This window comes from Macaca mulatta, chromosome 5 (genome assembly GCF_049350105.2).
Source record: "Macaca mulatta isolate MMU2019108-1 chromosome 5, T2T-MMU8v2.0, whole genome shotgun sequence".
Classification (NCBI taxonomy): domain Eukaryota; kingdom Metazoa; phylum Chordata; class Mammalia; order Primates; family Cercopithecidae; genus Macaca; species Macaca mulatta.
The window spans coordinates 194,533,013-194,555,262 of NC_133410.1; the positions used below are offsets into that span (position 1 = coordinate 194,533,013).

The following is a 22,250-nucleotide window of genomic DNA, read 5'->3' on the forward strand; positions in this document are numbered from 1 at the left end:
GTCAGGCTAGTCTTGAACTCCTGACTTCAAGTGATCCACCCACCTCGGCCTCCCAAAGTGCTGGGATTACAGGCATGAGCCACTGCACCCAGCCTCTCTAGCTTTATTAACAGCATCTGTCTGTATACTTTAAAAAAAAAAAAAAAAGTATGTCCACAGAAGAGAAGTGGTTATTAAGGGAAACATGGGAAGATCTAGAATCAGAGAGCCCAAGACAGTGGCATGAATGCACCACTGTTCAGGAACCGTTGCTCCTGAAGAAGAAGGGTGCTTGGTTCTAATGGTTAATGCCTCCAGTATGTGAACCATGATTCCTTCCCTTTGCTTTGATTCCACGCTCACCTAACAATCATTGGAATTAATTTGGTCCTAAAGGGATTCCTCTTATGGGGAAAGAGCAGAGGATGCAACACGGCATCAGTGCTTTATGAGTCAGGTTAGTGGGGCTCCACACTGAGAGACACTGGTCAGCTGTGAAGGTGCTGGGCCAATCAGATTTCTGGGTCTGAAATATCAGGAATCCTGAGTTCTGGCAGCAAACAAGTGCTACCCCCAAGGATCTAGGTGAGCTGACTCAAGCTTTGCTCCACAGTGGCCCTCCCTTGCTGTTATTTCAAGTTACATATGTTCAGATTCAATGGAATGACTAGCAGCTTACTCACTGAAAGCACATACTCTAGAAATGACTTCTATTTGCATTGAAAGTGACCTGATATAATAAGGATTTAATTACTCCATGAATCAGAATAAGATCCTTATATGATAAATAAAAAATCTGGGGGAAACTGCCTTGCAGTCCTGAATGAGTGCTGTATGAAAACAGTCCAGTGTTTGGATGGAACGTCCAGACTTCCGAGGCTACCTGGTGAGTTGCTGCATAAGAGGAACAAGAGAGCACGAGAAAAGTTCATGGTTCAACAGCAGCCTGTTGCTGGTGTCTCTGCAATGTGATGGAGTTGGCACTGCTTCCCTGGTTTGCCCCCAGCCCTCTCCCTCTTGTTACCATTGCTGCTCTCAGAGATGTCCGTTCTTAATTCCCTCTTTCTCTCATTTTGATTCTTCACTGCGTGCTGGTGCTTCACACGCTGACGACTGCGTGATCTCGCCTCTCTGAACATCCAAGGCCCTTTAAAATCTGACCCTAGTCACCCATGTCTCTTACTTCCCTTAGGCATACAAATGCTCTGCTGTCCCCAAGCGAATGTTGACCACGATGGCTGCCGTCACCTGTGCTTGTTTTCTAGGGCACTCACCAGACACTTGGCATATGACGTGAAGCGGATTATTCCATGCTCTGGGAAGAGAACTGCTCTTTGCACGTCTGTGCTTAATGCAATCTTGAAGCAGACAAGTGCCCGGTACATGTTTGTTGGTGGCAGTTAGATGTGGAAAAGGGATCGTGACCGGACATCACGAGCAGAAGACTGGTTAACTGCCTCCAAATAACGCAAAACTTAGCATTACTACAGAAGTTTACCGTGGCTCAGACTCCAGTTTGATAGCTTACAAAAGATTCAAGTATATAAGGATGAATGTCAGTTTATTCACTGCCAGACTTAATTCATCTCTTTTCCCTACCCCAAATCAGGAAATGTATCTCCTGAGATCCTCCCCTGAATATTACTGGACAAACTCCGTCAATATCTCATTACTATTTTTTTTTTGACACAGGGTCTCACTCTACCTCCCAGGCTGGAATGCAGTGGTGCGATCACAGCTCACTCCAGGCCCAAGTGATCACTCAGCCTCCTGAGTATCTGTGACTACAGGCATGCACCACCACGCCCGGCTTTTTTTTTTTTTTTTTTTAATATTTGTAGAGATGGGGTCTCCCTATATTGTTGCCCAGGCTGGTCCGGAACTCCTGGGCTCAAGCAATCTTCCCACCTCCCAATCCCGGTGCTGGGATTACAGTATGAGCCACCTCGCCTGGCTGCAGTATCTTATTTTTTACTCTGTTCAACACTGACCCCACACCCCTTTGGATGCTCGCACCCATACACTCTACCTTTCACATATGATTTTCAGATTAAGTAAAATACAATTTATTCTACTTAATAAAAAACATTGCCTTCCGTATCTGTCTTTGAATTTGTAGTCGTTCCGATTATAATTTGAGTTCTCAAACATTTGAGTTACACAGTCTCTTGGTTCACTCCGACAGGTGTTTAAATAGGTGTGCGTGGGTCTTACTACTTTAGCTCTCACAGCCAGTCTTGTTTGCAGGTTCGTGGGTGGCGCACCTCGCTGTCGCTCCCACCCCACCCTTTGAGCAGCACCCTGGGGTAGGGAGGTGGGCGCTGCTGTTTCAAGCTCATTCGCCCAAGTACACCTTTCTACCTACCTTCCCTATCATCAGAGAGGTGACCTGACCTCAGCACGTGCGAGCTTGTCAGGTTGGGTAAGTTCCAGAACCTTTTGGAGCCAGGATTCTCGGATGGGATCTGCGAGGCTCCAAGCGCAGGGGAAATGGGGGCGTGTTCCTTTAAGGCGGAACCAGGCGAGGAGTGGGGCGTCCCCCGCGGGCACAGCCCGAGCCGCACCTGGGGCCCAATTAGCCTGGAGCGCGGCGGGGTGTGTTGAACGTAGCAACCGCGGGCGGCGGGCGGCGGGCGGCGGGCGGCGGGCGGCGGCCGCGCCTCCCGGGGCTCCTGGCCCTTCGGCCTTTGGGGGTCTCGCGGCGCTGGGACGAGGCGGGGCTGCTCCCCGCAGCCGGGGCGCTCGGCGGGCGGACCCGGACCCGGACCGGCGAAGGGCGACCCCAGCGGCGCGGAGCTGAGCGCCCTGGGCGGTTCCTCGGGGAGGAGACGGAGGCAGGGGCCTCCGGGGCTCCGGGTGCGGGGACCCCAGGCTCCTCGCCCCCGCCCGGGCCGCCTCGGCCGGATCCCCGCGGTCTGGACTCTCGGGCGGCGGCGAGGACGGCGTGTCCACTGTCGAGGCATGAAGGCTGCTGTGCTGGACCTTGGGTCTCTCTTGGCCAAACTCTTCGAGACCTCGACGGCGCCCCCCGCAGGCCCCTCCTCCAGACCCTCGGGAGGTGCTGCCGCTGCAAGGTCGGGGGGCTCCAGGGCGGGCACACCGCTGGGCACCGCCCCGACCCCGACGCTCATCCGCGCCCTTGCTCCGGACTCCCCCTCGGCCTCGCGGCGGGCGCCCGCCCCGCTGCTCCCCGCCTCCTACTCCCGGGGCTCCACCGCCAGCCGCGCCGCGGGAGCAGTGGGGACCCTGCTCTCGTGGCCCAGTAGCCCCAGAGCGGCTAAAGCCCTGCCCCAGCCCCCCACTCCCTCCGGCGGGGGCTGCTCCCCTGCACGCCTGGTGGTCCCAGCACGGCCGACCCCGGGCCCCGGCGGGGCCTGGGCCGCGCTCCCGCGGAACCCGCGCCAGTTTGGCTCCGGAGAGCGAGAGCCCGGCGCCTACGTGGCCCCCGGGGCTGGCCCCAGAACCCTGTTCCTTACCCTGCCTGACATCGGCGAGGAGGGGGCCTCGGACGGCGACTCCGGGGATGGCGAAGCGTGAGTAGCAGCGTGGTCCGGGCGCGCGTATACCTTTTGCTGGGACCCCTGACCCCTTCGCCTGCCGCACTCACCTTCGCAGGTACACTTTAGGAAATGAAATATTTGTAGTAACTTCCATAACCCCCAGGCACCCTCCTTGCACGTTTCCTGGATCCTTACTCCTTGGCTTTGCGGGCTTTCAGACATAAGCTGTAACATGCTTTGTCCAACTTTCTGAGAATGAATCCTAAGGCGGCTTGAAGGAAGGGACAGAATTTTGTTTCTCTTCTACCAGAAGCATTGCTACTTAGAGCGTTTGTGTGGTTTTCTTGAGGACTTTTTGAAGTCCCTTTGTCTCAGAATATAGTAGGTATGCAGGGAGACAGAATACACACATCTGCAGCAAGTATTTTAAGAAATGGTGAGACCTTGTGCTTTCCTGATTTCTAAGGACCAGCCCCTAGTCTTATCCCAAGTGGGATGGGTCTCCTTTGTGTGACATCTACTTAATTTATACATGCATAACACCATCTGACACAAATGGAATTGTAATGGCCAGGACATGTCTGATTATTACCTTAGAGCTCCTGAGAACTTGCCACAGTGCCCTGAGTTACTGCGGAAACGTTGACTTCATGGGAACATTTTCACTGGGAATCGGAAGCCACTTCCCTAAACACACACACACCCACACAACACCCCTTTCACTTCCGAGAGTCGTGATAAAAACATTGCTCTTTTAAAATGTGTTTTAGAACTAAGATGAGTTTTAATTTTTAGAGAGTGGAGCATATTGTTATTCTTGAGTGGGTAAATTTTCATCCTGAACGCTGCAAAGAAATAGTGAAATGGTCAAAGGCAAATGAGCCAATTCACAGACTGGGGTTTCTGCGTTGTAATCTAGTGAGGCCATTCCCTACTCCCTTCAAAAAATCCTGAGTAAATTTTCCATTCATACTGATCCTGACTCATTCACAATTTAAATAATTACAATTTCACAAAATTGCATGATATTCATGTCAATATGAAAATAAGCAAAGGCTGGGCGTGGTGGCTCACGCCTGTAATCCCGGCACTTTGGGAGGCCAAGGCGGGCGGATCACGAGGTCAGGAGATCGAGACCATCCTGGCTAACACGGTGAAACCCTGTCTCTACTAAAAATACAAAAAATTAGCTGGGCGTGGTGATGGGCGCCTGTAGTCCCAGCTACTCGGGAGGCTGAGGCAGGAGAATGGCGTGAACCCGGGAGGCGGAGCTTGCAGTGAGCCGAGATCGCGCCACTGCACTCCAGCCTGGGCAACAGAGCGAGACTCCGTCTCAAAAAAGAGAATAAGCAGTTAAGCAAAAGGTTGTTCCCACTCATTAAAAAATACTATATTATGACATGTTTATCGACTGATAGTTTTCCCTAAAACTATCAGTTAATTGCTTTTGGAAAACTCACTGGAATACGTATACCTGAGGAATTAGACCATTGTTATTGGCAACTGGTCCTTAACATTTATGCAATTAATGTTTTATGAGCAAACAGATCTACACACTGACCTTAAACGCTAGTCTTAGTGCTTTTAACAGATAGGCACTGAAATATGCAGCATGGCCAGTGAAAGAACTGGTATTAGTTTCAATTCTTGAACATATTAGCTCATGTTTATATTGTGCAAATATTTGCCATAGACACTTTTTGAATATCACTGCATTTGACATTATTTACATGAGATTATTCTGAATTAACAAATGCATTCAGTTTTACAGACAGTGAAGAAATTGAATTTTTAAATTATTGTTTTTTGAGATGAGGTATCCCTCTGTCACCCAGGTTGGAGTGCAGTGGTATGATCACTGTTCACTGCAGCCTCAACCTCCCAGGCTCAAGCGATCTGATTCTCCTGTCTCAGACTCTTGAGTAGCTGGGACCACAGGTGTGAGCTGCTAGGCCTGGACAATTTTAAAAATGTTTCTGTGGAGTCTCCCTGTGTTGCCCAGGCTGGTCTTGAACTCCTGGCCTCAAGCAATCTTCCCACCTAGGCACAACTGGGATTATAGGCATGAGCCACTGCATCTGGCCATGAAATTGGATTTTAGGTAAGTGCCATGAGAAGTAATATACACGGCTAGGTGCTTTGCAGAATCCTCCTGAGTTTGTGTGCTCCTGCTGTCTGCAGCCGCAGGTAAAGGCACACACAGGCAGGAAGCAGACTGGCCTGTGAGCACATACCATTTTTCCTTTCAGATCCACGGCTACTCACGTTCCCTTCCTCTCATCATACCCCACTCCTTTTTCAATCACTAAAACATAAGAGACGAAGGGGAAGGAAGAAAGTATTAAGGTCACTTTTCTTTCAATACTACAGACTGCACCTTGAAGGCTTTTTTTCCCCTCCTGGATTTCTGCAGTGGTGATTTATAACACCGAATAAACAAACCTAACACAATGAATTTAAATTTGCTCCTACCATCTCATCTGTCACTTGGCAGATAGCTGCTGCTGTTAGCCTGCGTGGTTAGTATTAAAATCAAGAATTTAAATTTCAAAAGCCTGGGAACATGGAAAGGGAGAAATGGATAATGTCAGAGAAAAAGAAAAAGAGTGATGAGAGAGAATGTGAACACATATAAAGGAAACATAAACCTATCTGTAAGAAATGTGGATCTAATTTTAAGGCTGTGGCACTGAATTCGAAAGGAAAGCCCTACTAACCGTTTATACTTTTTTTGACAATAATGCATACATTTTACATTTGCCTGATTCTGTACTTGGCTTAAAAAAAAAAAACAAAAAAACAAAAACTCAAAGTAGTGAAATTAACTTGAGTAGGAAAATATGCAAACTCTCCTGCAATTAGAGGCTTTTTTTCCCAAACAAAGATGCTGAATAGCAGCAGGGGTTTTTAAGTGAAATGCTCATGGAACGGAGGCTGCCCCTTTCACTCCACAGGACATACTGGCTGCACATCTGAGCCAGAGGATACTGAACTGTCTTTCTTCACCTCACTGTCCTGCATCCCTAGATGTGTGATCCAACACCTTTGATCTTCACCTTGGCTTCCCTGTGCATTTCATGTATATATTACACCTCAGTGTTTTTCGGTCTCACTCACCCCTCGTCACTACCTCTTTTTACACTTCTGGTTTGAACCACACAATACACCTTGTAAAGGTCTTGTTCTCTCATTTGTTCTGCAAATCTAAGAATTCCTAGCAATACGTAAGGTGGATAGATTGATAATTGCTGTGTATGAATGTTGGTAGAGTGTAAACTTCTAGTCAGGAAGTATTTATAGCTTGTATAAGTCATAGTTATTAGCAAGCATATACTCTTTTTTTTTTGAGTGATTGAGTTCCATTGTTAAAATAATATTACTGTGGATACTTTGCAGTGGCTGCTTGAATGGCTTGTCAGCATGGCTGGCAGTAAAGTGACTGGAGGGACTCATCTTGATTCCTCTGACACTGAGGCAGCCTCGAATGTGAGGAAGCCTGTAGACCCAGAAACCAGACAAGGTGGATTCCACCTCAAACCAATTGCTAGCTGAGTAATTCTGGGCGGGTTTTTCATTTTTCCCTAGCTGTACTTTTTCTTTCATGATAATATGGAGGCGATAATACTTTCTGCATCAAGGTACTCCAGAAATTAATTGAAATAATATATTAAGTAACATATGGAGAAATGCTAAAAAAAAAAAAGTGTTATCTATGATTACTACCTGCTTCTTGGCACAGAAATGAAAATTGAGAGCCATGTTTTATTGAAAGAAACATTCTAGGTGAAGGAAAGACTGAGAGAGAAAAATGATTCATTATATTTACCATGTGACTGTAATAAATGGCATCTTTTAGTTCAGTTATTTGGGAGAACAAATTATCGTACATGCCAATCTTTCATCATTACCTTCCCTGCATGACTTACAGAAGATAAGAGTTAGTTTAATTAACATTGCCACTGAATGCTGTGTAACACCCAGAAGGAAATGCATTTACCACTCTGGGATCAAACTTCTAATCTGCAGAATAATCAGTAGCATCACAAATCGTACATTTGGGTAGCCCTTGTCTTTTCCTCCATTGAAACCCTGTGATTTATATTCACATCTTACATCCGTTATCAGACTATAAACTCTTTGTCCTGTGACACTTAAGGGAACGCATGCCCATGAAGGACATTTAGCAAATATTTATTGAATGGATGAAGAAAATATTTTCTTCCTTATATACCCACTGTCTTGGGTTTCTAATCTTACAAGAACCCAGGGGCAGTTTCAATGTCTTCCTTTCAGAATAATTATTGTCTTGGGTCTCTTTGTTTCATTGTCTGGAGTTTTTCCAAAGTTGGTAATGCTTTCTGCCGGGACTTAGCCTTTCCTCAGGGATGAACAGGGAGCTCAGTGTACAATTGTCACGTGACCATTTCTTTCATTAAAAGTAATAATGAATTCAACTTGGTTTTCCATATGAAGTATTTGCTTAAACCCGAGAAAACAATTTTGTTCTGTGTTATGCAGTAGACTTTTGCTGTAAATTATCCTCTTTCTCTGTTGTTATATTTCAATCTTTTTTTTTTTTTTTTTTTTTGAGACAGAATCTCGCGCTGTCACCAGCCTGGCTGGAGTGCAGCAGCGCTATCTCAGCTCACCGTAACCTCCGCCTCCTTGGTTCAACTGATTCTCCTGCCTCAGCCTCCTGAGTAGCTGGGATATATTTACATCTTGAACATTTGAGTTAGCAGTTCTATGTTTTTTTGCTGTGCGTTTAAAGAACACATTTTGAGTGTTTTCTAATTTCTTATCCAACAAGCATGGCCCTTGACTTGTGCCAAGCTCATAATGACAGTCCTGTGGGAGTTGAACGCTTCAGCGTTGCGTAATCATAACAGCTCATGTAAATTAGTATAGTTTTTAAAGCATAGATTGAAGTCAGATTGAATTTGATTCACATCTCATTTTATGATTCTTCTTGGAATGCTAACTAAACATTCACATTGGGTACTTAACCTCTTTAAGCTTCACCTTCTCATTCATAAAATGGGAATTAATAATGCCTATTCAAAGAGATGTTGTAAGGATTAAAAGAGATTATATATACAAACTTGTTTCTGTGGTGGCTGGTACATAAGCACTCAATAACTGTTACTATTACATGATACTCATTATTCTAAATATATTTTTATTTATTACCTACAGTCAGCATCTTTTGTACAAAATAGAGTTTATTGCTATGAGCTGCAGTGAAGGCTAATGTATTCATTGTCAACCTGTATTATATCTTTTCCATCTAAGATCCACATGGAGCTAGATTTTTGAGTAATCAGGGAAAGAACTGGAATGGATCTTATCAAAAAGCAGGAAAAATAAGATAAATGATCCAAGAGTGGTTTCAGACACACTGCTGTGAGCACACAGCTAAGAGAGAAAAGGAGGCCCGGAGATGATGCTGAGGGAGGGGAGGTGTCAGGGGTCTGAGTTCTAAAGAATATCCAAAAGTGGGGCGCATGGGCACCTCGGGCTTGGGAGGGCACTGTAGGAGACCAAAGCAGTGCGAGCAAATGCATGGAGGCACAGAGTCACGTGGCACGAGGCTTTCCATTTGTTAGGAGCACAGCTTTTGTGAAAAGCCTTAAAACTAGGGAGAGCCTTGGATACTGGGCACGTTTAGTAAACACTGGAAAAGCCACGGTTTAGGTAGAGAAGTGGCAGGAGCAGGCTGCGCTTTAGAAGGGTTGAGCTGATATGCAGGGAGCTAGTAGGAGGCTCCAGGAATAAGCACCTGAGAGGTATGGAGCCTAGGAATGAACACGGTGAAAAAGATACCGAACGGGCAAATCTCGCGAGACCGGCAGCACAAAGGTGAGACTGAGGAAGCCAGAGGAAGTGCTGACGATGATGTCGCGTGGCCGGGAGGAGAGCGCCACTCATAAAGGGGGGACCACAGAAGATGTGGGTTTGTCACGCAGACGAGGCGTTCCCTCTGGGATGCACACCTTGAGTTGAGGTCTAGGAAAACATCTAGAGAAGGGGCAGGCACGGGGCTGGACATTCATGGTGGAATGTGGCAGCAAGTTAAGGACTGGGAGTATAAACAGGCGGCTTTGCATATACAGGTGATGGTGAACACACACAGTGATCACAAACTACACAACAGATGACATCACACGCCAAGCAAGATAGGAGCGCTCCTTACTGTTGCTGCAGGTGCTTCAAGACCCTCTAAAATGAGGGGCGTCTCCTCTGCTGGAACAGTGCTTCTCAATGTGTGTGGCATTAGCTACCTGCGAGCAGTTACCAGGTGGCTACTTGTTCCCTGTCCACGAAGAGGTAAGTACAGAAAGGGAGAATAAGCATTTAGAAATTTTATAGCAATTGGCAGAGGAGCTTTGTGTCTGTTGACTAATAATTAAACATTTGGATTCACATTTGTATATATTTTTTTATCATTTTTTCTATTTTTATTATATTTTAAAAGTATTTACATACAATAAATTGGAAAAATGATCCGACACTACAGATAGTTTGAAGACCACTGAGGTAGACTTTATTAAGATACCTTTAAACCACACTGAGCAAAACATTTCAGGACACCAAGAAAAAACAGCCAAACGTAACATTATCTTTTACTGTCCTTAAAATACCAGGCTAAGTAATATTCTAATAGTATCCTCTGATTGAAGATGAGATTCTTTGAATTGTTCAGACGATCTGGAGTTGAGGATGTGCCTGGTTCACAGTGTCTTTGAGCGCTGCGGTCATCGGATGCAGCCTCCAGCCAAGCACCCACTGTCTGGGAGGAGGGAGTTTCCCATTCTTATTCTTGCTTTAATCCTAGCTTGTCAGTTTTTGTTTTGTTTTGTTGTTTTAACATAAAAACCATGGGGAGTAGAGTCTATTGCTTTCCCTCAAACCTTTGGATCATTCACTGTGAGGAGGGACAAAGGAAAGTGAAAATGCTAGGGAAAAAAATACCAGTTAACATTTACAAATACCAGCCACATATCCTGCACTTACAGAGGACCTCTTCCCTCATGGGTGCAGTGCGGATATGTGTTTCATTTTACACAGTCAAACCACCTACCTTTTTGGATATGCAGAATTTTACAATTCATAGGCAAAAATTTCAAAAATTACCTTCACATTTAATGGTCTCACGAGTAGTGTTACACAGACACGTATTTAGCAGGACATGATTTACTAGACAGCATGTACTACGTAGTACTCATCAAGCAAATGAATAAATACTATTCATTATGTATTGGAAAAAAGTTGCCCCTTTTTGAGAGGTAGAAATAATGAAGATGCCGTCTCTTGTAAAGCACAGAAATCAAATAAACGCTTTGTCATGATTCACCATTATGGAACTTTGCAATGATTACATATCATTTAGAAGCTGGTGGTCTTTGGCAGTGACTAGAAAAACAGCCACGCTAAGACTTTCGCTTCACTTGTTTAATAAAGAGGTTATTAAGGCAAAGTTGAACTAAATGTTCTTCTCAAATGCATGTATACCTATATAATCTTCTTAGAATCATTGCTTTCTTTATAACCATAACTTGAAATTATTTTTAAATATTGTGGAACTTCTATATAATGTCAGTCATGAGGATGAGGACACAACTCACCTTGGAAGCTCCTGTTCGTATCAGGCTTTTAGTGTTAATAATTCTATTTCAGAGAATGTCACTAGTTGTATAGAAAGGCAAAGTGGGGATGTATTGTAAAATGCAACATTTAATTCAATTCCCTAATATCAGTGTGAAGACTTGGAAACCATCCCTGTACATGCAGGACTCTTCATAATCCAGTTGACCTGAGTCTCCATCAAATAAAATGAACCCCTCCCCTCAAATAGAAGTTTTGTTGCTAAATTAATGCAAATAATTGAATCCTAGGGAACTACAGTTTCAATATATGAAGTGCACTTTAAAGAAGCAGGTGATATATTCCCAAGGAAAGGTCTGCCTCAGACCTCTGTTTTACTTACTGGTTTTAACATTTTTATAAGCATGTTTCACAGATTGATGTGATCATTGGTTAACTACTTACTATTCCATAAAGCCAGGGTTCTTAGCATTTGAAGTAACAGCTGGTATTTCAGGGTCTACGAGGCACCAAATATAGCATGCATGTCTTATGGACATTATCACAAAGCCCCAAAATGTACCTACAAGGCAGGAATTTTATTTTCATTTTACAGATGAAGAAATTGAGACTCAGAATAAGAAATTGTCTAATTCCACCTAGCTGCTATGTGGAAAGTATAAGATTGAATTTGTGGAAATCAATCTATATCTTCCACACATAGGTATAACCAGGTACTTTTAATGAATTAAGATAGTAATGAGGATTAAAATCTACTTCCAAAGTAATTCGTGGAATTTCCACTAGAACAAAATGACTCCAAAGAATTATACTCTTTCCAATAAAAATTTAAAAATCATGTTAGTAAGGCCGGGCGTGGTGGCTTATGCCTGTAATCCCAGCACTTTGGGAGGCCAAGGCGGGCGGATCACGAGGTCAGGAGTTCGAGACCAGCCTAACCAATATGGTGAAACCTCATCTCTACTAATAAAACACAAAAATTAGCTGGGCATTGTGTTACGCACCTGTAGTCCCAGCTACTCAGGAGGCTGAGGCAGGAGAATCGCTGGAACCTGGGAGGCAGACATTGCAGTGAGCCGAGATCGCGCCACTGCACTCCAGCCTGGGTGACACAGCAAGACTCCATCTCAAAAAAAAAAACAAAAAACAAAAAAAAAACAAAAAACCTCACGTTAGTAATCTAAAAGTATCTCAAAATAATATTCCTATTAGTACTGATAAAGAGACCATAATAGTCCATTTCAAAGTACAGATAAATGCATTTTGTAATAAAGACATGACTTCTTAAAGCATTCATTTTGTCAACTCTCTTCCAGATTATTTTTATAATTATGTTTCTTGTAAACTATTTTGTGTGGTGATACCAAATATATTTTATTCATACTAGAAAGGCAGTAATGAGCAAGCATTGTCTTACTAGAAAAAATGGAGAAGCAACTAGAGATGGCATTGCCAGGGAAAGGCTGTTCCTGCACGTCAGCATTTTCTTAATTAGATGTTTCACTTAAGGGTTTGGAAGAAGCCTTATAATTAAATATTGACAACTGTAATCCTTGCCAGCCCTGATGTTCATGTTTATCTAGTGAGCATATTTGTTTCATATGACGTTTAACATTTTGGATCTTTTTTGACTGTTGATTTCTAACATAAAGGATATAATTTTGAGGTTCTATAAAATATAGTTAAAATATATTCTAAAAATGTATTTTTAAAGATTTATTAAAGTGACCATTTAAAACTTAGTCATTAACTTCGTTTCTTTACGGTGACATTTCTTTAGTAGAGCATGTCAAAATTACATTGAGAAAATGATGGGACCCTATGGAAGATGTAAGGAGACATTGATGGCAATTGATATTCTGATGCACGTAAACGTATTATGACTGCCCTGACAGGCGCTGCGCACGTTTACCCCACCTAGCGTGGGACTAAAAACAGTGGGCGTGGCGGTGCCATCCTACACCCAGCGGCTGTCTGTCTTTGTTCTCGAGTCTGACTGTTGAAGTTCTGCTTCTGGTTCTTTTGTCTTTGTCTTGCTTTCGTGGTGAAGTTTAACCTCGGACTTGATGAATACCTTTGGCTCTTGATATAATCCTCACAGCTCCTGAGAATCTGACTCAAGCGCGCCTGTGATTTATCTTCCTGAATTCTCTGTTAACTATGTCAGCCAACCCAGATCCAGCCCCAAAAACTTACCAAGACAGTGACTTCCTGGCTGGCGCCATCCTAGACCTGTCCGGGAGATCAGAATAGTCAATACCTGTTTTCCTTTCATTAGTTTCTCACTCATCTGAATTATGTCTTTGTATTAAGTGAGAAAATTGCTGACCAAATATAAAGATGTTATGAAGAAGTCTAAAACTGTTGGTAAAGGAAGCATAAGATGAATGTAGACGCTGGGCTGTTCTAAAAGATAACTGGCCTGCTGTCTTTAAAACTGTCAGTGTCGGTGAGGTCTGGGGAAAGGTGGAAGAATAATTTTCTTTCTACTTGAAAATAGACTAAAGAGAGGTAAGAACAATTTAAAATATGGAATTTGATTGGCTGCTAGTTTAAAAATATAGCTATAGAAGATACTTGGGAAAATTAGATTTGAATATTAAAGAGAATATTAGAGTGAGTACTAGTTTCAGGAAACTGTCATTGATTTTCTTAGATATGATAACAGTATGGGGATTATGTAGGAGAACATCCTTTTAGGAAATGTATGGTAAGGTAGGGATCAGTAGAGTGTCACGATATTTGCAACTTCCTTTCAAATAATCCAGAATAAAATACGTTTCTGGATTTAAAACAATATGGTAAAATATTAACCATGGTTGAATCCAGGTGATAGGTTTTTTTTTTTTTTTTTTGGTATAAATCTTTCAACTCTTCTGTATTTTTAAAAATACGTTATAGTAAGAAGTTGGAAAAACTATTGTATATAAGAATCATTATTATTCTGACCTCAACAGAAATGTTAAATATTGACTTTTCATGGGAATTGTTCATAAATAATATACATATTTAGAGGATGAACATCTAAATGATGAAACAAAAGATAAGTAAATTCTTGCCTTTGTTTTGGAGACTAGGTGGTTTCTTAACATTTGTGAACTCTAGTGTTCCAAATTTCGTATTTCCACCTTTCTTGAAAGCATGTGGTAATGGTGACTTTCTTTTATAAAATTTCAAGTCTTCAGAGAAGAATCTAAAGTTCTGAAGAAGGAAAAATGGAAATTATGATAGAGCCTAGAGGGAAAGAAATGAGTATGTTTAATTTTGTTACAAGGTAATAAGAAATAGTGGGGAAGAGAAGATGGAGGAGATACTTCTATTCATAGGCCATGCCTCTGGGTTCAAACTCTGGTCATTCTGATATACAGTCCAGTGTTAATACAAGGAACCAGGACAGCTTGAAAAGGAAATGTCACTATTACTGAGTTTTCAAAGGATGTCCAAATCTTATTTTTGCAAAACATGGCTGTTTGTATAGTTTATTTTTGGCAAAGTATGGTTGTTAGTTGATGTAGTTTGTATAGTTAAAAGATTTCTCTTGTCATTGCAAGTTTTCCTGTCTGTACCATTGTGAGACGGGTGAATTTTCCTCTCACGGACATGTGCTGATGTTGGGAGACAGTTCTCCCTGGGCCTTTTGTTTCTGTACGTTCTTGCTGGATATGCAGAAATGCAGGGCCCTTCGTGGCTCTTTATTAGGGCCATTTTCCAGGATTGCATTTGCAGTGAGCAGCCTGAAGAGATGAGGGAGAAAGAGCACATGAGCCACCGGCCACTGTGGACCAGGGGGTTTGCAAGCTCAGTGTTTCTTGTGACGCGACCCACTGCAGGATCTAGGACCAAACGCTTGCCCTGTGGGAAGTGGGGTGCAAGGAACAGACGTGAATTCTGATACTGTGGCAGCTGCTTTTGCAGCAAGTAAGAAGGTCTTTCATCTACAATTTAGGATTCTCATGTTTCCTCTAAGCATCCACCAAATTGTGACAAACTAATGTGTTAGCTTCTTAGCTGAGTAAAATGAAATCCCAGACCCTTCACAGTCCTTGACAGCCAGCACAGAATAGTTAAGCAGCAAATATTTGCGTGACAATCACTTTCTTAAAGCACACACACACTTTTTGTGCAAAGCAGTGACAGTAGCTGAAATTGCGAAACGAAATTCCATTCTAAAAATTTGCCATCTTAACTAGATAGGTAAAATTTTCTAACGTGTAAGAGAAGGGGCTACACACTCACGCAGACAATGAGCAACTTGGTAGTGGGTGACCACTTCGTTTCCAGGTCATCCACGCCCCAGGGAGGTGTATCCTTGGTCAGAAAAGGATGGACTTAGGATAAGATCCCAAGATACATCTACAGAATGATTCTGTGAGGAGGAAATTCAAAGGCACTATTTTCCTCCAGGGTGGAGGCAGAGGGTGGGTTGGCTTCCAGTTTCTTGCCATTTTTATAGAACACAGCATGGTGATGTGTCCACAGCCATACAGGCCAATGACTGGACTGTTGGAAGTTCTTGCTGGTGGCATCTCACAAACCTTTTCCTTTCTCTCAGTACTTTTTCTCTAAGTAATGATGCAGTTCAGGCCCTCAGCTTGTTGTTTTGTGATATGTGCCAGCCACCTGCTTCTCGAACCATCTCTCTCACTGGATGAGCACAGAGCTAGGATGCCTGCTACACCCACATCCCCTGTGGAGGTCTCTTGACCATAGTCACTGCTGAGGGAAGCAGCCCTAGGAAACTCCACAAACACAGTAATGACGCTGCCCCTCCCGAGCTGATCAGAGCACGCTGGGAAGCCTGAGGAAGACTCCATCCATCAGCCAGCCAGCAATCAGTGACATGCTCCCAGGGGTGGCTCTATCCAAGCAGGGATGTCAATGTGGTGAAATGGGTTTCTCACGAGAATTTGCACACGAGGTAGAGGGAGAGTCAGCAACACAGCCTTGTTGTCAGGTTTAAGTGAGATCTTTCCCATAAGGCACTTAGCAGAGCACTTGGCTGAAATATGGGGCTTAATAACTGTTGGATAATTAACACTACTATTGTGAACAGTTGAAGCTGAAGGGTACTCTGAGAGAAGGCAAAGAACAGAGAGGCCATAGGCAGGCTGGGGCCATGAATACCCAACAGTTAGAAAGGGAGGCTAGAAAGAAATATGGGGTAGAGGTGAGATGTTGAAGAAGCAACGTAGGAAGTGGAATCACATGAACGAGCACGGCACCCTCTCTGTGTGCTACAGACTTGCACTGCCAAGAGCGCGAGGTAACAGCCTGTTCTCTGGCTGCCCGGAGGCGGATGACCTTCACAGTCCCCAAATTCTAACCCCTAAAGCCTGCCATCTCCTTCCTCCCTTATATTCCTGTTTGGGTGGCATTTCCCAGACTCCTGTGGGATCTGGACGCTTGTTTCCAATATTTGTAAATAATTTCCACAAAATGAATTCCTTTCATTGGTATCATATCACTTGCCCAGTCCATACTACTCATTACTAGGAGTACCTCGAGTAAGCCTCGCACCTTGTTACCAAAAAGGATACATTGATGGACTTGCCCTTCCCAACTCACGTCTTCCTGAGGTCCCCCTTTCTTGCTGGCTGGATAGAATTTATTCACTCAGCTTTTCTACCGTAGGATAGTGTGATGGTCAATTTTATGTGCCAACTTGACTGAGCTGAGAGACACCCGGATAGCTGATAAAACGTTATTTTTGGATGTGTCTGTGGGGGTATTTCCGGAAGAGATTAGCATTTTCATCAGTAGACGCATCGGAATCTACCCTCACCAGTGAGAGTAGATCTACCCTCATCTAATCCCTTAAGGGTCCAAATAGAACAAAAAGGCAGAGGAAGGGCGAATTCTCTTCTTCATGATCTCGGACATCCAACTCTCCTGCCTTCAGACCAATATCGAAGGGCCTGGTGCTTGGGTCTTTAGACTCCAGGACTCCACCCTCGAATTCTCAGGTCTTTGACTTTGGACTGGGGGGAGTCACGCCATCATCACCCCATCGACCCCCCTGGTTCTCAGGTCTTCACACTCGGGCTGGATCATACCACCGGCTTTCCTGGTTCTTCAGCTCGCAGGTGGCAGATGATGCGACTTCTCAGCCTCCGTGATTGCGTGAGCCTGTTTCCCTAATATATCTCCGGGTATATATCTCTATCTTATTGGTTCTGTTTCTCTGGAGAACCCCAATACCGGGGAAGGAAGAGACGCTTGCTCTTTACAAACGGGCAGTATGTCACAATTCTGTGGGGATTTTGAGCTAATTTTCTGCTTTGGAACCACTGAAGAGGCTTCTCGAAGAATGGAACGGCATTTTGTAACGGTAGAGCTGTCGCGCGTGCCAATTACAAGTGTTGCGGGAGGACAGTTATTTCACAGGCAGAAGTGTGTCTGTGTGATTCTCTGAGAAGCCGTGCCTTCCCGCCAGGCAGAAGGTGCTGGAGCTGACGGCACGGGCCGACAGGAGCAACCGTACACCTCTCGCCAACTCCACCCTGAGAGGCCTCACAATGGGTGTTTGAAATCAGCCAAGGAGGAACTCTTTTGACCCTGCATGCCCACAGAACCTCCACTCAGAGCTTCGGTTTCTTCCGGAGAGTTAGTCTACCAGCACACTGCTGCTAAGTAGTGTAAGATGTATGTTTACTTCACAGTAAACACCTTTCAATCTACCCGATTCCACAGGTAGATTGAAACAAGGGGATGCTTTTGACAAAAGGCTTTGAGATTACTGTTTCTGTCATAAGAACACTCAGAAGAGATGTCAAGAGGCTGGCCTCTCCAAAGTCACACAGTGGAAGTGTGGGTACCAGGTTCTGTCTAGTGGCTTTCAACATTTGTTTTCTGTCTTACAACATCCATCAGAGGATGACATGTACCTGCAAGAAACAGTTTCATGAGCATTTGTTAACATAATCACTGCAATTATATCCCTTACTCTTCAGACAAGCAAGAATAAGGGAATGTACGTGAAAGGCGTAGTCTGAAATATTCTGGGTGGTTTTTTTTGTTTGTTTGTTTGTTTTGAGATGGAATTACGCTTTTGTCGCCTAGGCTGGAGTGCAATGGCACGATCTCTGCTCCCTGCAATCTCTGCCTCCCAAGTTCAAGCAATTCTCCTGCCTCAGCCTCTCAAGTAGCTGGAATTACAGGCATGAGATACCACGCCCAGTAGTAGAGACAGGGTTTCACCATGTTGGCCAGGCTGGTCTCAAACTCCTGACTTCAGTTGATCCTCCCGCCTCAGCTTCCCAAAGTGCTGGAATTACAGGCATGAGCCACCATGCCCGGCCTTTTTCTTTCTTTCTTTCTTTTTTTTTTGAGATGGAGTTTCTCTTTTGTTGCCCAGGCTGGAGTGCAATGGTGCAATCTCAGCTCACTGCAACCTCCACCTCCCAGGTTCAAGTGATTCTCCTGTCTCAGCCTCCCGAGTAGTTGTGACAACAGGCACACGCCACCATGCCCCACTAATTTTTGTATTTTAGTAGAGATAGGGCTTCACCATGTTGACCAGGCTAGTCTTGAAATCCCTGCCTCAGGTGATCCAGCCACCTTTGCCTCCCAAAATTCTGAGATGACAGGCGTGAGTCACTGTGCCTGGCCAATATTCTGTTTTTTAATGCAAATCATTGATAAAATTAGTCCTACATTTTTGTGGTCACAGCTTACGACTGACACTGAGGGTAAGGACCATGAGTTTAGATGATACAAGGCTGAAAGGAAATTGTGCTCTGCAGGGGCCTCGTTGCAATTGTCTGTCTTCGGGAGCCACTCAGCTAAATATTATAAAAACCAAACAAAAAGAACAGTGGAACCGTGCCTGGAATGCTTTAGCTCACGATGCTTTCTTTCCCCCTTATAAGGACATGTATTGTATGTATTTTTGTTTATTATGGGGAAGGGCTGAGCTCTGCTTAATGGAAATATATCTGGTATATTCCAGAGCTCATGGTTTTTTGAAATTCAAGGTCCATATGAAATTCTGTTAATTTAGAATTAGAATGTTCACCTTTATTATTTAATGTACTTCAGTTGTTGGTTTGGTTAATATTCACGCTTTGAGTTTAGCATTGTGTGTCTGTGTGTGTACATATATGTATGTGTGGATGGACGGATGTCTCGTCTGCATATGTGCATGTGTGTATGGTGTATGTGTCTGTATAGGGGCGTGTGTGTATGTGTTTCTGCATGTGAGTGTGTGTGTGCATCTCTGTGTCTGTGTGAGTGTCTGTGTATATGTGTCTGTGTTGGTGTGTGTCCATGTATGAGCCTGTATCTGTGTATATATCTGTCACTTTGTGTCCATGTGTGTGTCTGTATGGGTGTGTGTCTGTGTGTCTGTGTATGAGTGTGTGTGTGTGTCTGTCTGTGTATGAGTGTGCATGTGTGTGCCTCTGTGTGTCTGTGTATGAGTATGTATGTGTGCATGTGTGTGTGTGTCTCTGTGTGTATGAGAGTGTGTGTGTGTGTGTCTATGTATGTGTGCTCCGAATACACTTCTAATGTGTACCTTCCTGTCCCTGTTAGGAAGCCTCTGTTTTTGCCCCACACTGACCCTGAAGGAAGGATGCTACTCCCCTTTCCCCATAGGGAATTCATGAACTGTAATTGCATTAAATCACGAGGAGAAACTGTGTATTTCACTAAAGATCCCCTTGAAAGATGAATGTGATTCATATCACACACCATACAATATCTCACTTCAAAAGTTCTCTTAATTCCGCTTCCAGCAAGGGTGGACTGGATTGTTTCAGACCAGCTACCAGCTGAAAGCAACTAGAGAAGCTGAACACCAAGTTAAAGACCTCAAAGGAGTTAGGGTGACCTACAAATAGAGCAGCGCCAGGGACTGAAACCCAGTTTTGGATCTTCTCAGTTCCGGAGTGGATTAAGGTGACCTGGGACTGCGAGAGCCCCCAGCACAGTCTGCTGTAAGAAGCAAATACAATACTCTTTGAACTTAAGCTGCAAGCAACAACTCTATAGTGTTTACCAGATACCAGTTAAATAGAAGAAGAAAGAAATGTTAAAAATAGATGTACACATCAAGTGTTTGAATTTGCAGATAATCCCAATAAAAGGAAGCTGGTGTATCTTGTATTATATCAGACCAAGTAGACTTCCAAGTAAATAGGAAGCATTGGTGGAAGTAACAAGGGCCATTTCATAAAGTTTAAAGGGCCACTCTATGAGAAGATATAAGAATTCTTAATTTATAGGCACCAATAACGTTTCAAAAAGTACATAAAGATGCACCCATTTGACTGACTTGCAGCAGCTGATGTCTGCTGCCAAGGCTTCCGCTCCAGATGCAAGAAAAAGTGTTTTTTGCCATTCCTATCCATCAGCCTGTGGCAGCCAAGATTGAATGGAAGAGTATAGGAAATACAGGTAACTGCTACAACCCAGACATAAACTTGTAAACAGTGCAAAACCTGTTTTACTCCAAAAAAGGAATCTAAAATTTGACTTTATGAAATCTATCTATCTATCTATCTATCTATGTATGTATCTATCTATCTATTGTATCTATATCTCTATATATATATTGACAGAACTAAAAGGAGAAATAAATCCAAAATTATAGTGGAAGATTTTAACAGTAATTGTGTATAATTGTTTGTTTGTTTGAGACAGGGTCTCACTCTCTCATCCAGACTGGTGTGCAGGGGCGTGATCTCAGCTCACTGCAGCCTCTACCTGCTTGGAGTCAGGTGATCCTCCCACTTCAGCCTCCCCAGTAGCCACCATGCCTGGCAATTTTTTTGTATTTCTGTAGATACAGGGTTTTGCCATGCTGCCCAGGCTGGTCTCAAACTCCTGGACCCAAGCGATTCACCCACCTCGAGTTCCCAAAGTGCTGGGACTACAGGCATGAGCCACCGTGCCTGGCCAATTATGTATAATTTTTTAGAGTCCATTTGTTTCAGAAAAAATACCACCAATTTACCTTAGATTCTAACACAGTAATTCCTCTCATATATATGAGAGGAATACATAAATAATACAGTATGTTACTGATACATACTACAGTAAATAAGACAGTATGTTACTGATCCAAAGGTAGACAAATAGGGCAGGAGAGTACAGTAGACAAGCCAGAAGCACCTATTTGTACATGGACGTTTGGGTGCTGCAAAGTTGGTGCTGCAGATATTGGTGAAAAGATGGTTGCTATGAACTGAATGTCTGTGTCTTTCCCCAAATTCGTATGTTAAGCCCCTAACTCCTAGTGTGTTGGTATTTGGGGAGTAACTAGGTTTAGATTAGGTCTTGAGGAAAGGCCCCTTGTGACAGGGTTAGTGCCTTTATAAGAAGAAGAAGAAGGGCTGGCGCAGTGGCTCACGCCTGTAATCCCAGCACTTTGGGAGGCTGAGGTGGGTGGATCACTTGAGGTCAAGAGTTCGAGACCAGACTGACTGACATGGTAAAACCCCATCTCTACTAAAAATACAAAAATTAGCCAGGTGTGGTGGCAAATGCCTGTAATCCCATCTACTCGGGAGGCTGAGGCAGGTGAATCGCTTGAACCCATGAGGCGGAGGTTGCAGTGCACTGAGATCACGCCATTGCACTCCAGCCTGGGTGACAGCAAGACTCCAACTCAAAAAAAAAAAAAAGAGAGCCTCCTACTCTCCCACTCTCCATGTGCACACAAAGAAGAGGGCATTTGAGCACACAGGGAGTTGGCAGCCTTTGGCAAGCCAGGACGATGCCCTCACAAGAACCAGACCAGCCGGCACCTTGATCTTGGACTTCCAGGCTCCGTAACTGTGAGAAGTCAGTGTCTGTTGATTAAGCTGCCCAGGCTGTGGTGTCTTACCGCAGTAGCCTGAGCTGACAGAGGCAGTGGTCTTTTCAATAATAGTGCAGAACCAATTGTATATCCTTACAGAAGTGAAAGACACCTGATACCTGAAGTCACACTACACATACAAACAATTTCATGCGGACTGTAGATCTGAATATGAAGGTAAAACAATGAGACTTCTAGGAGAGGACATAGATACCGATTTTCATGCATCTTATCCTTGAGGATAGGCCAGGATCTCTTTGCTAACAGACAAAATAATTGCTAACCAAAAAGTAAAAGTTACACTATATTAAAATTAAGACCTTCTGTTAATCAAAACAGACCATTTACTGGAAGGTTTTAAATGA

General features: G+C 43.8%; 1 protein-coding gene across 8 annotated transcripts in view; it reads left to right on the forward strand.

Moving 5' to 3' along the window:
* Positions 1-2,556: 2,556 nt before the first annotated feature.
* FAM149A (family with sequence similarity 149 member A) overlaps positions 2,557-22,250 on the forward strand; it is a 67,164-nt gene continuing 47,470 nt past the window's right edge. For 6 of the 8 annotated variants that reach the window (XM_015139647.3, XM_015139645.3, XM_015139646.3 and 3 more), the window contains exon 1: positions 2,757-3,512. In XM_015139647.3, the coding sequence (XP_014995133.3) occupies positions 2,941-3,512 (572 nt within the window). In that variant the 5' untranslated portion in view covers positions 2,757-2,940. Of the gene's footprint in view, positions 3,513-22,250 lie in introns of all 8 variants that reach the window. The other 2 variants (XM_015139648.3, XM_078002549.1) reach the window with 2 other exon arrangements.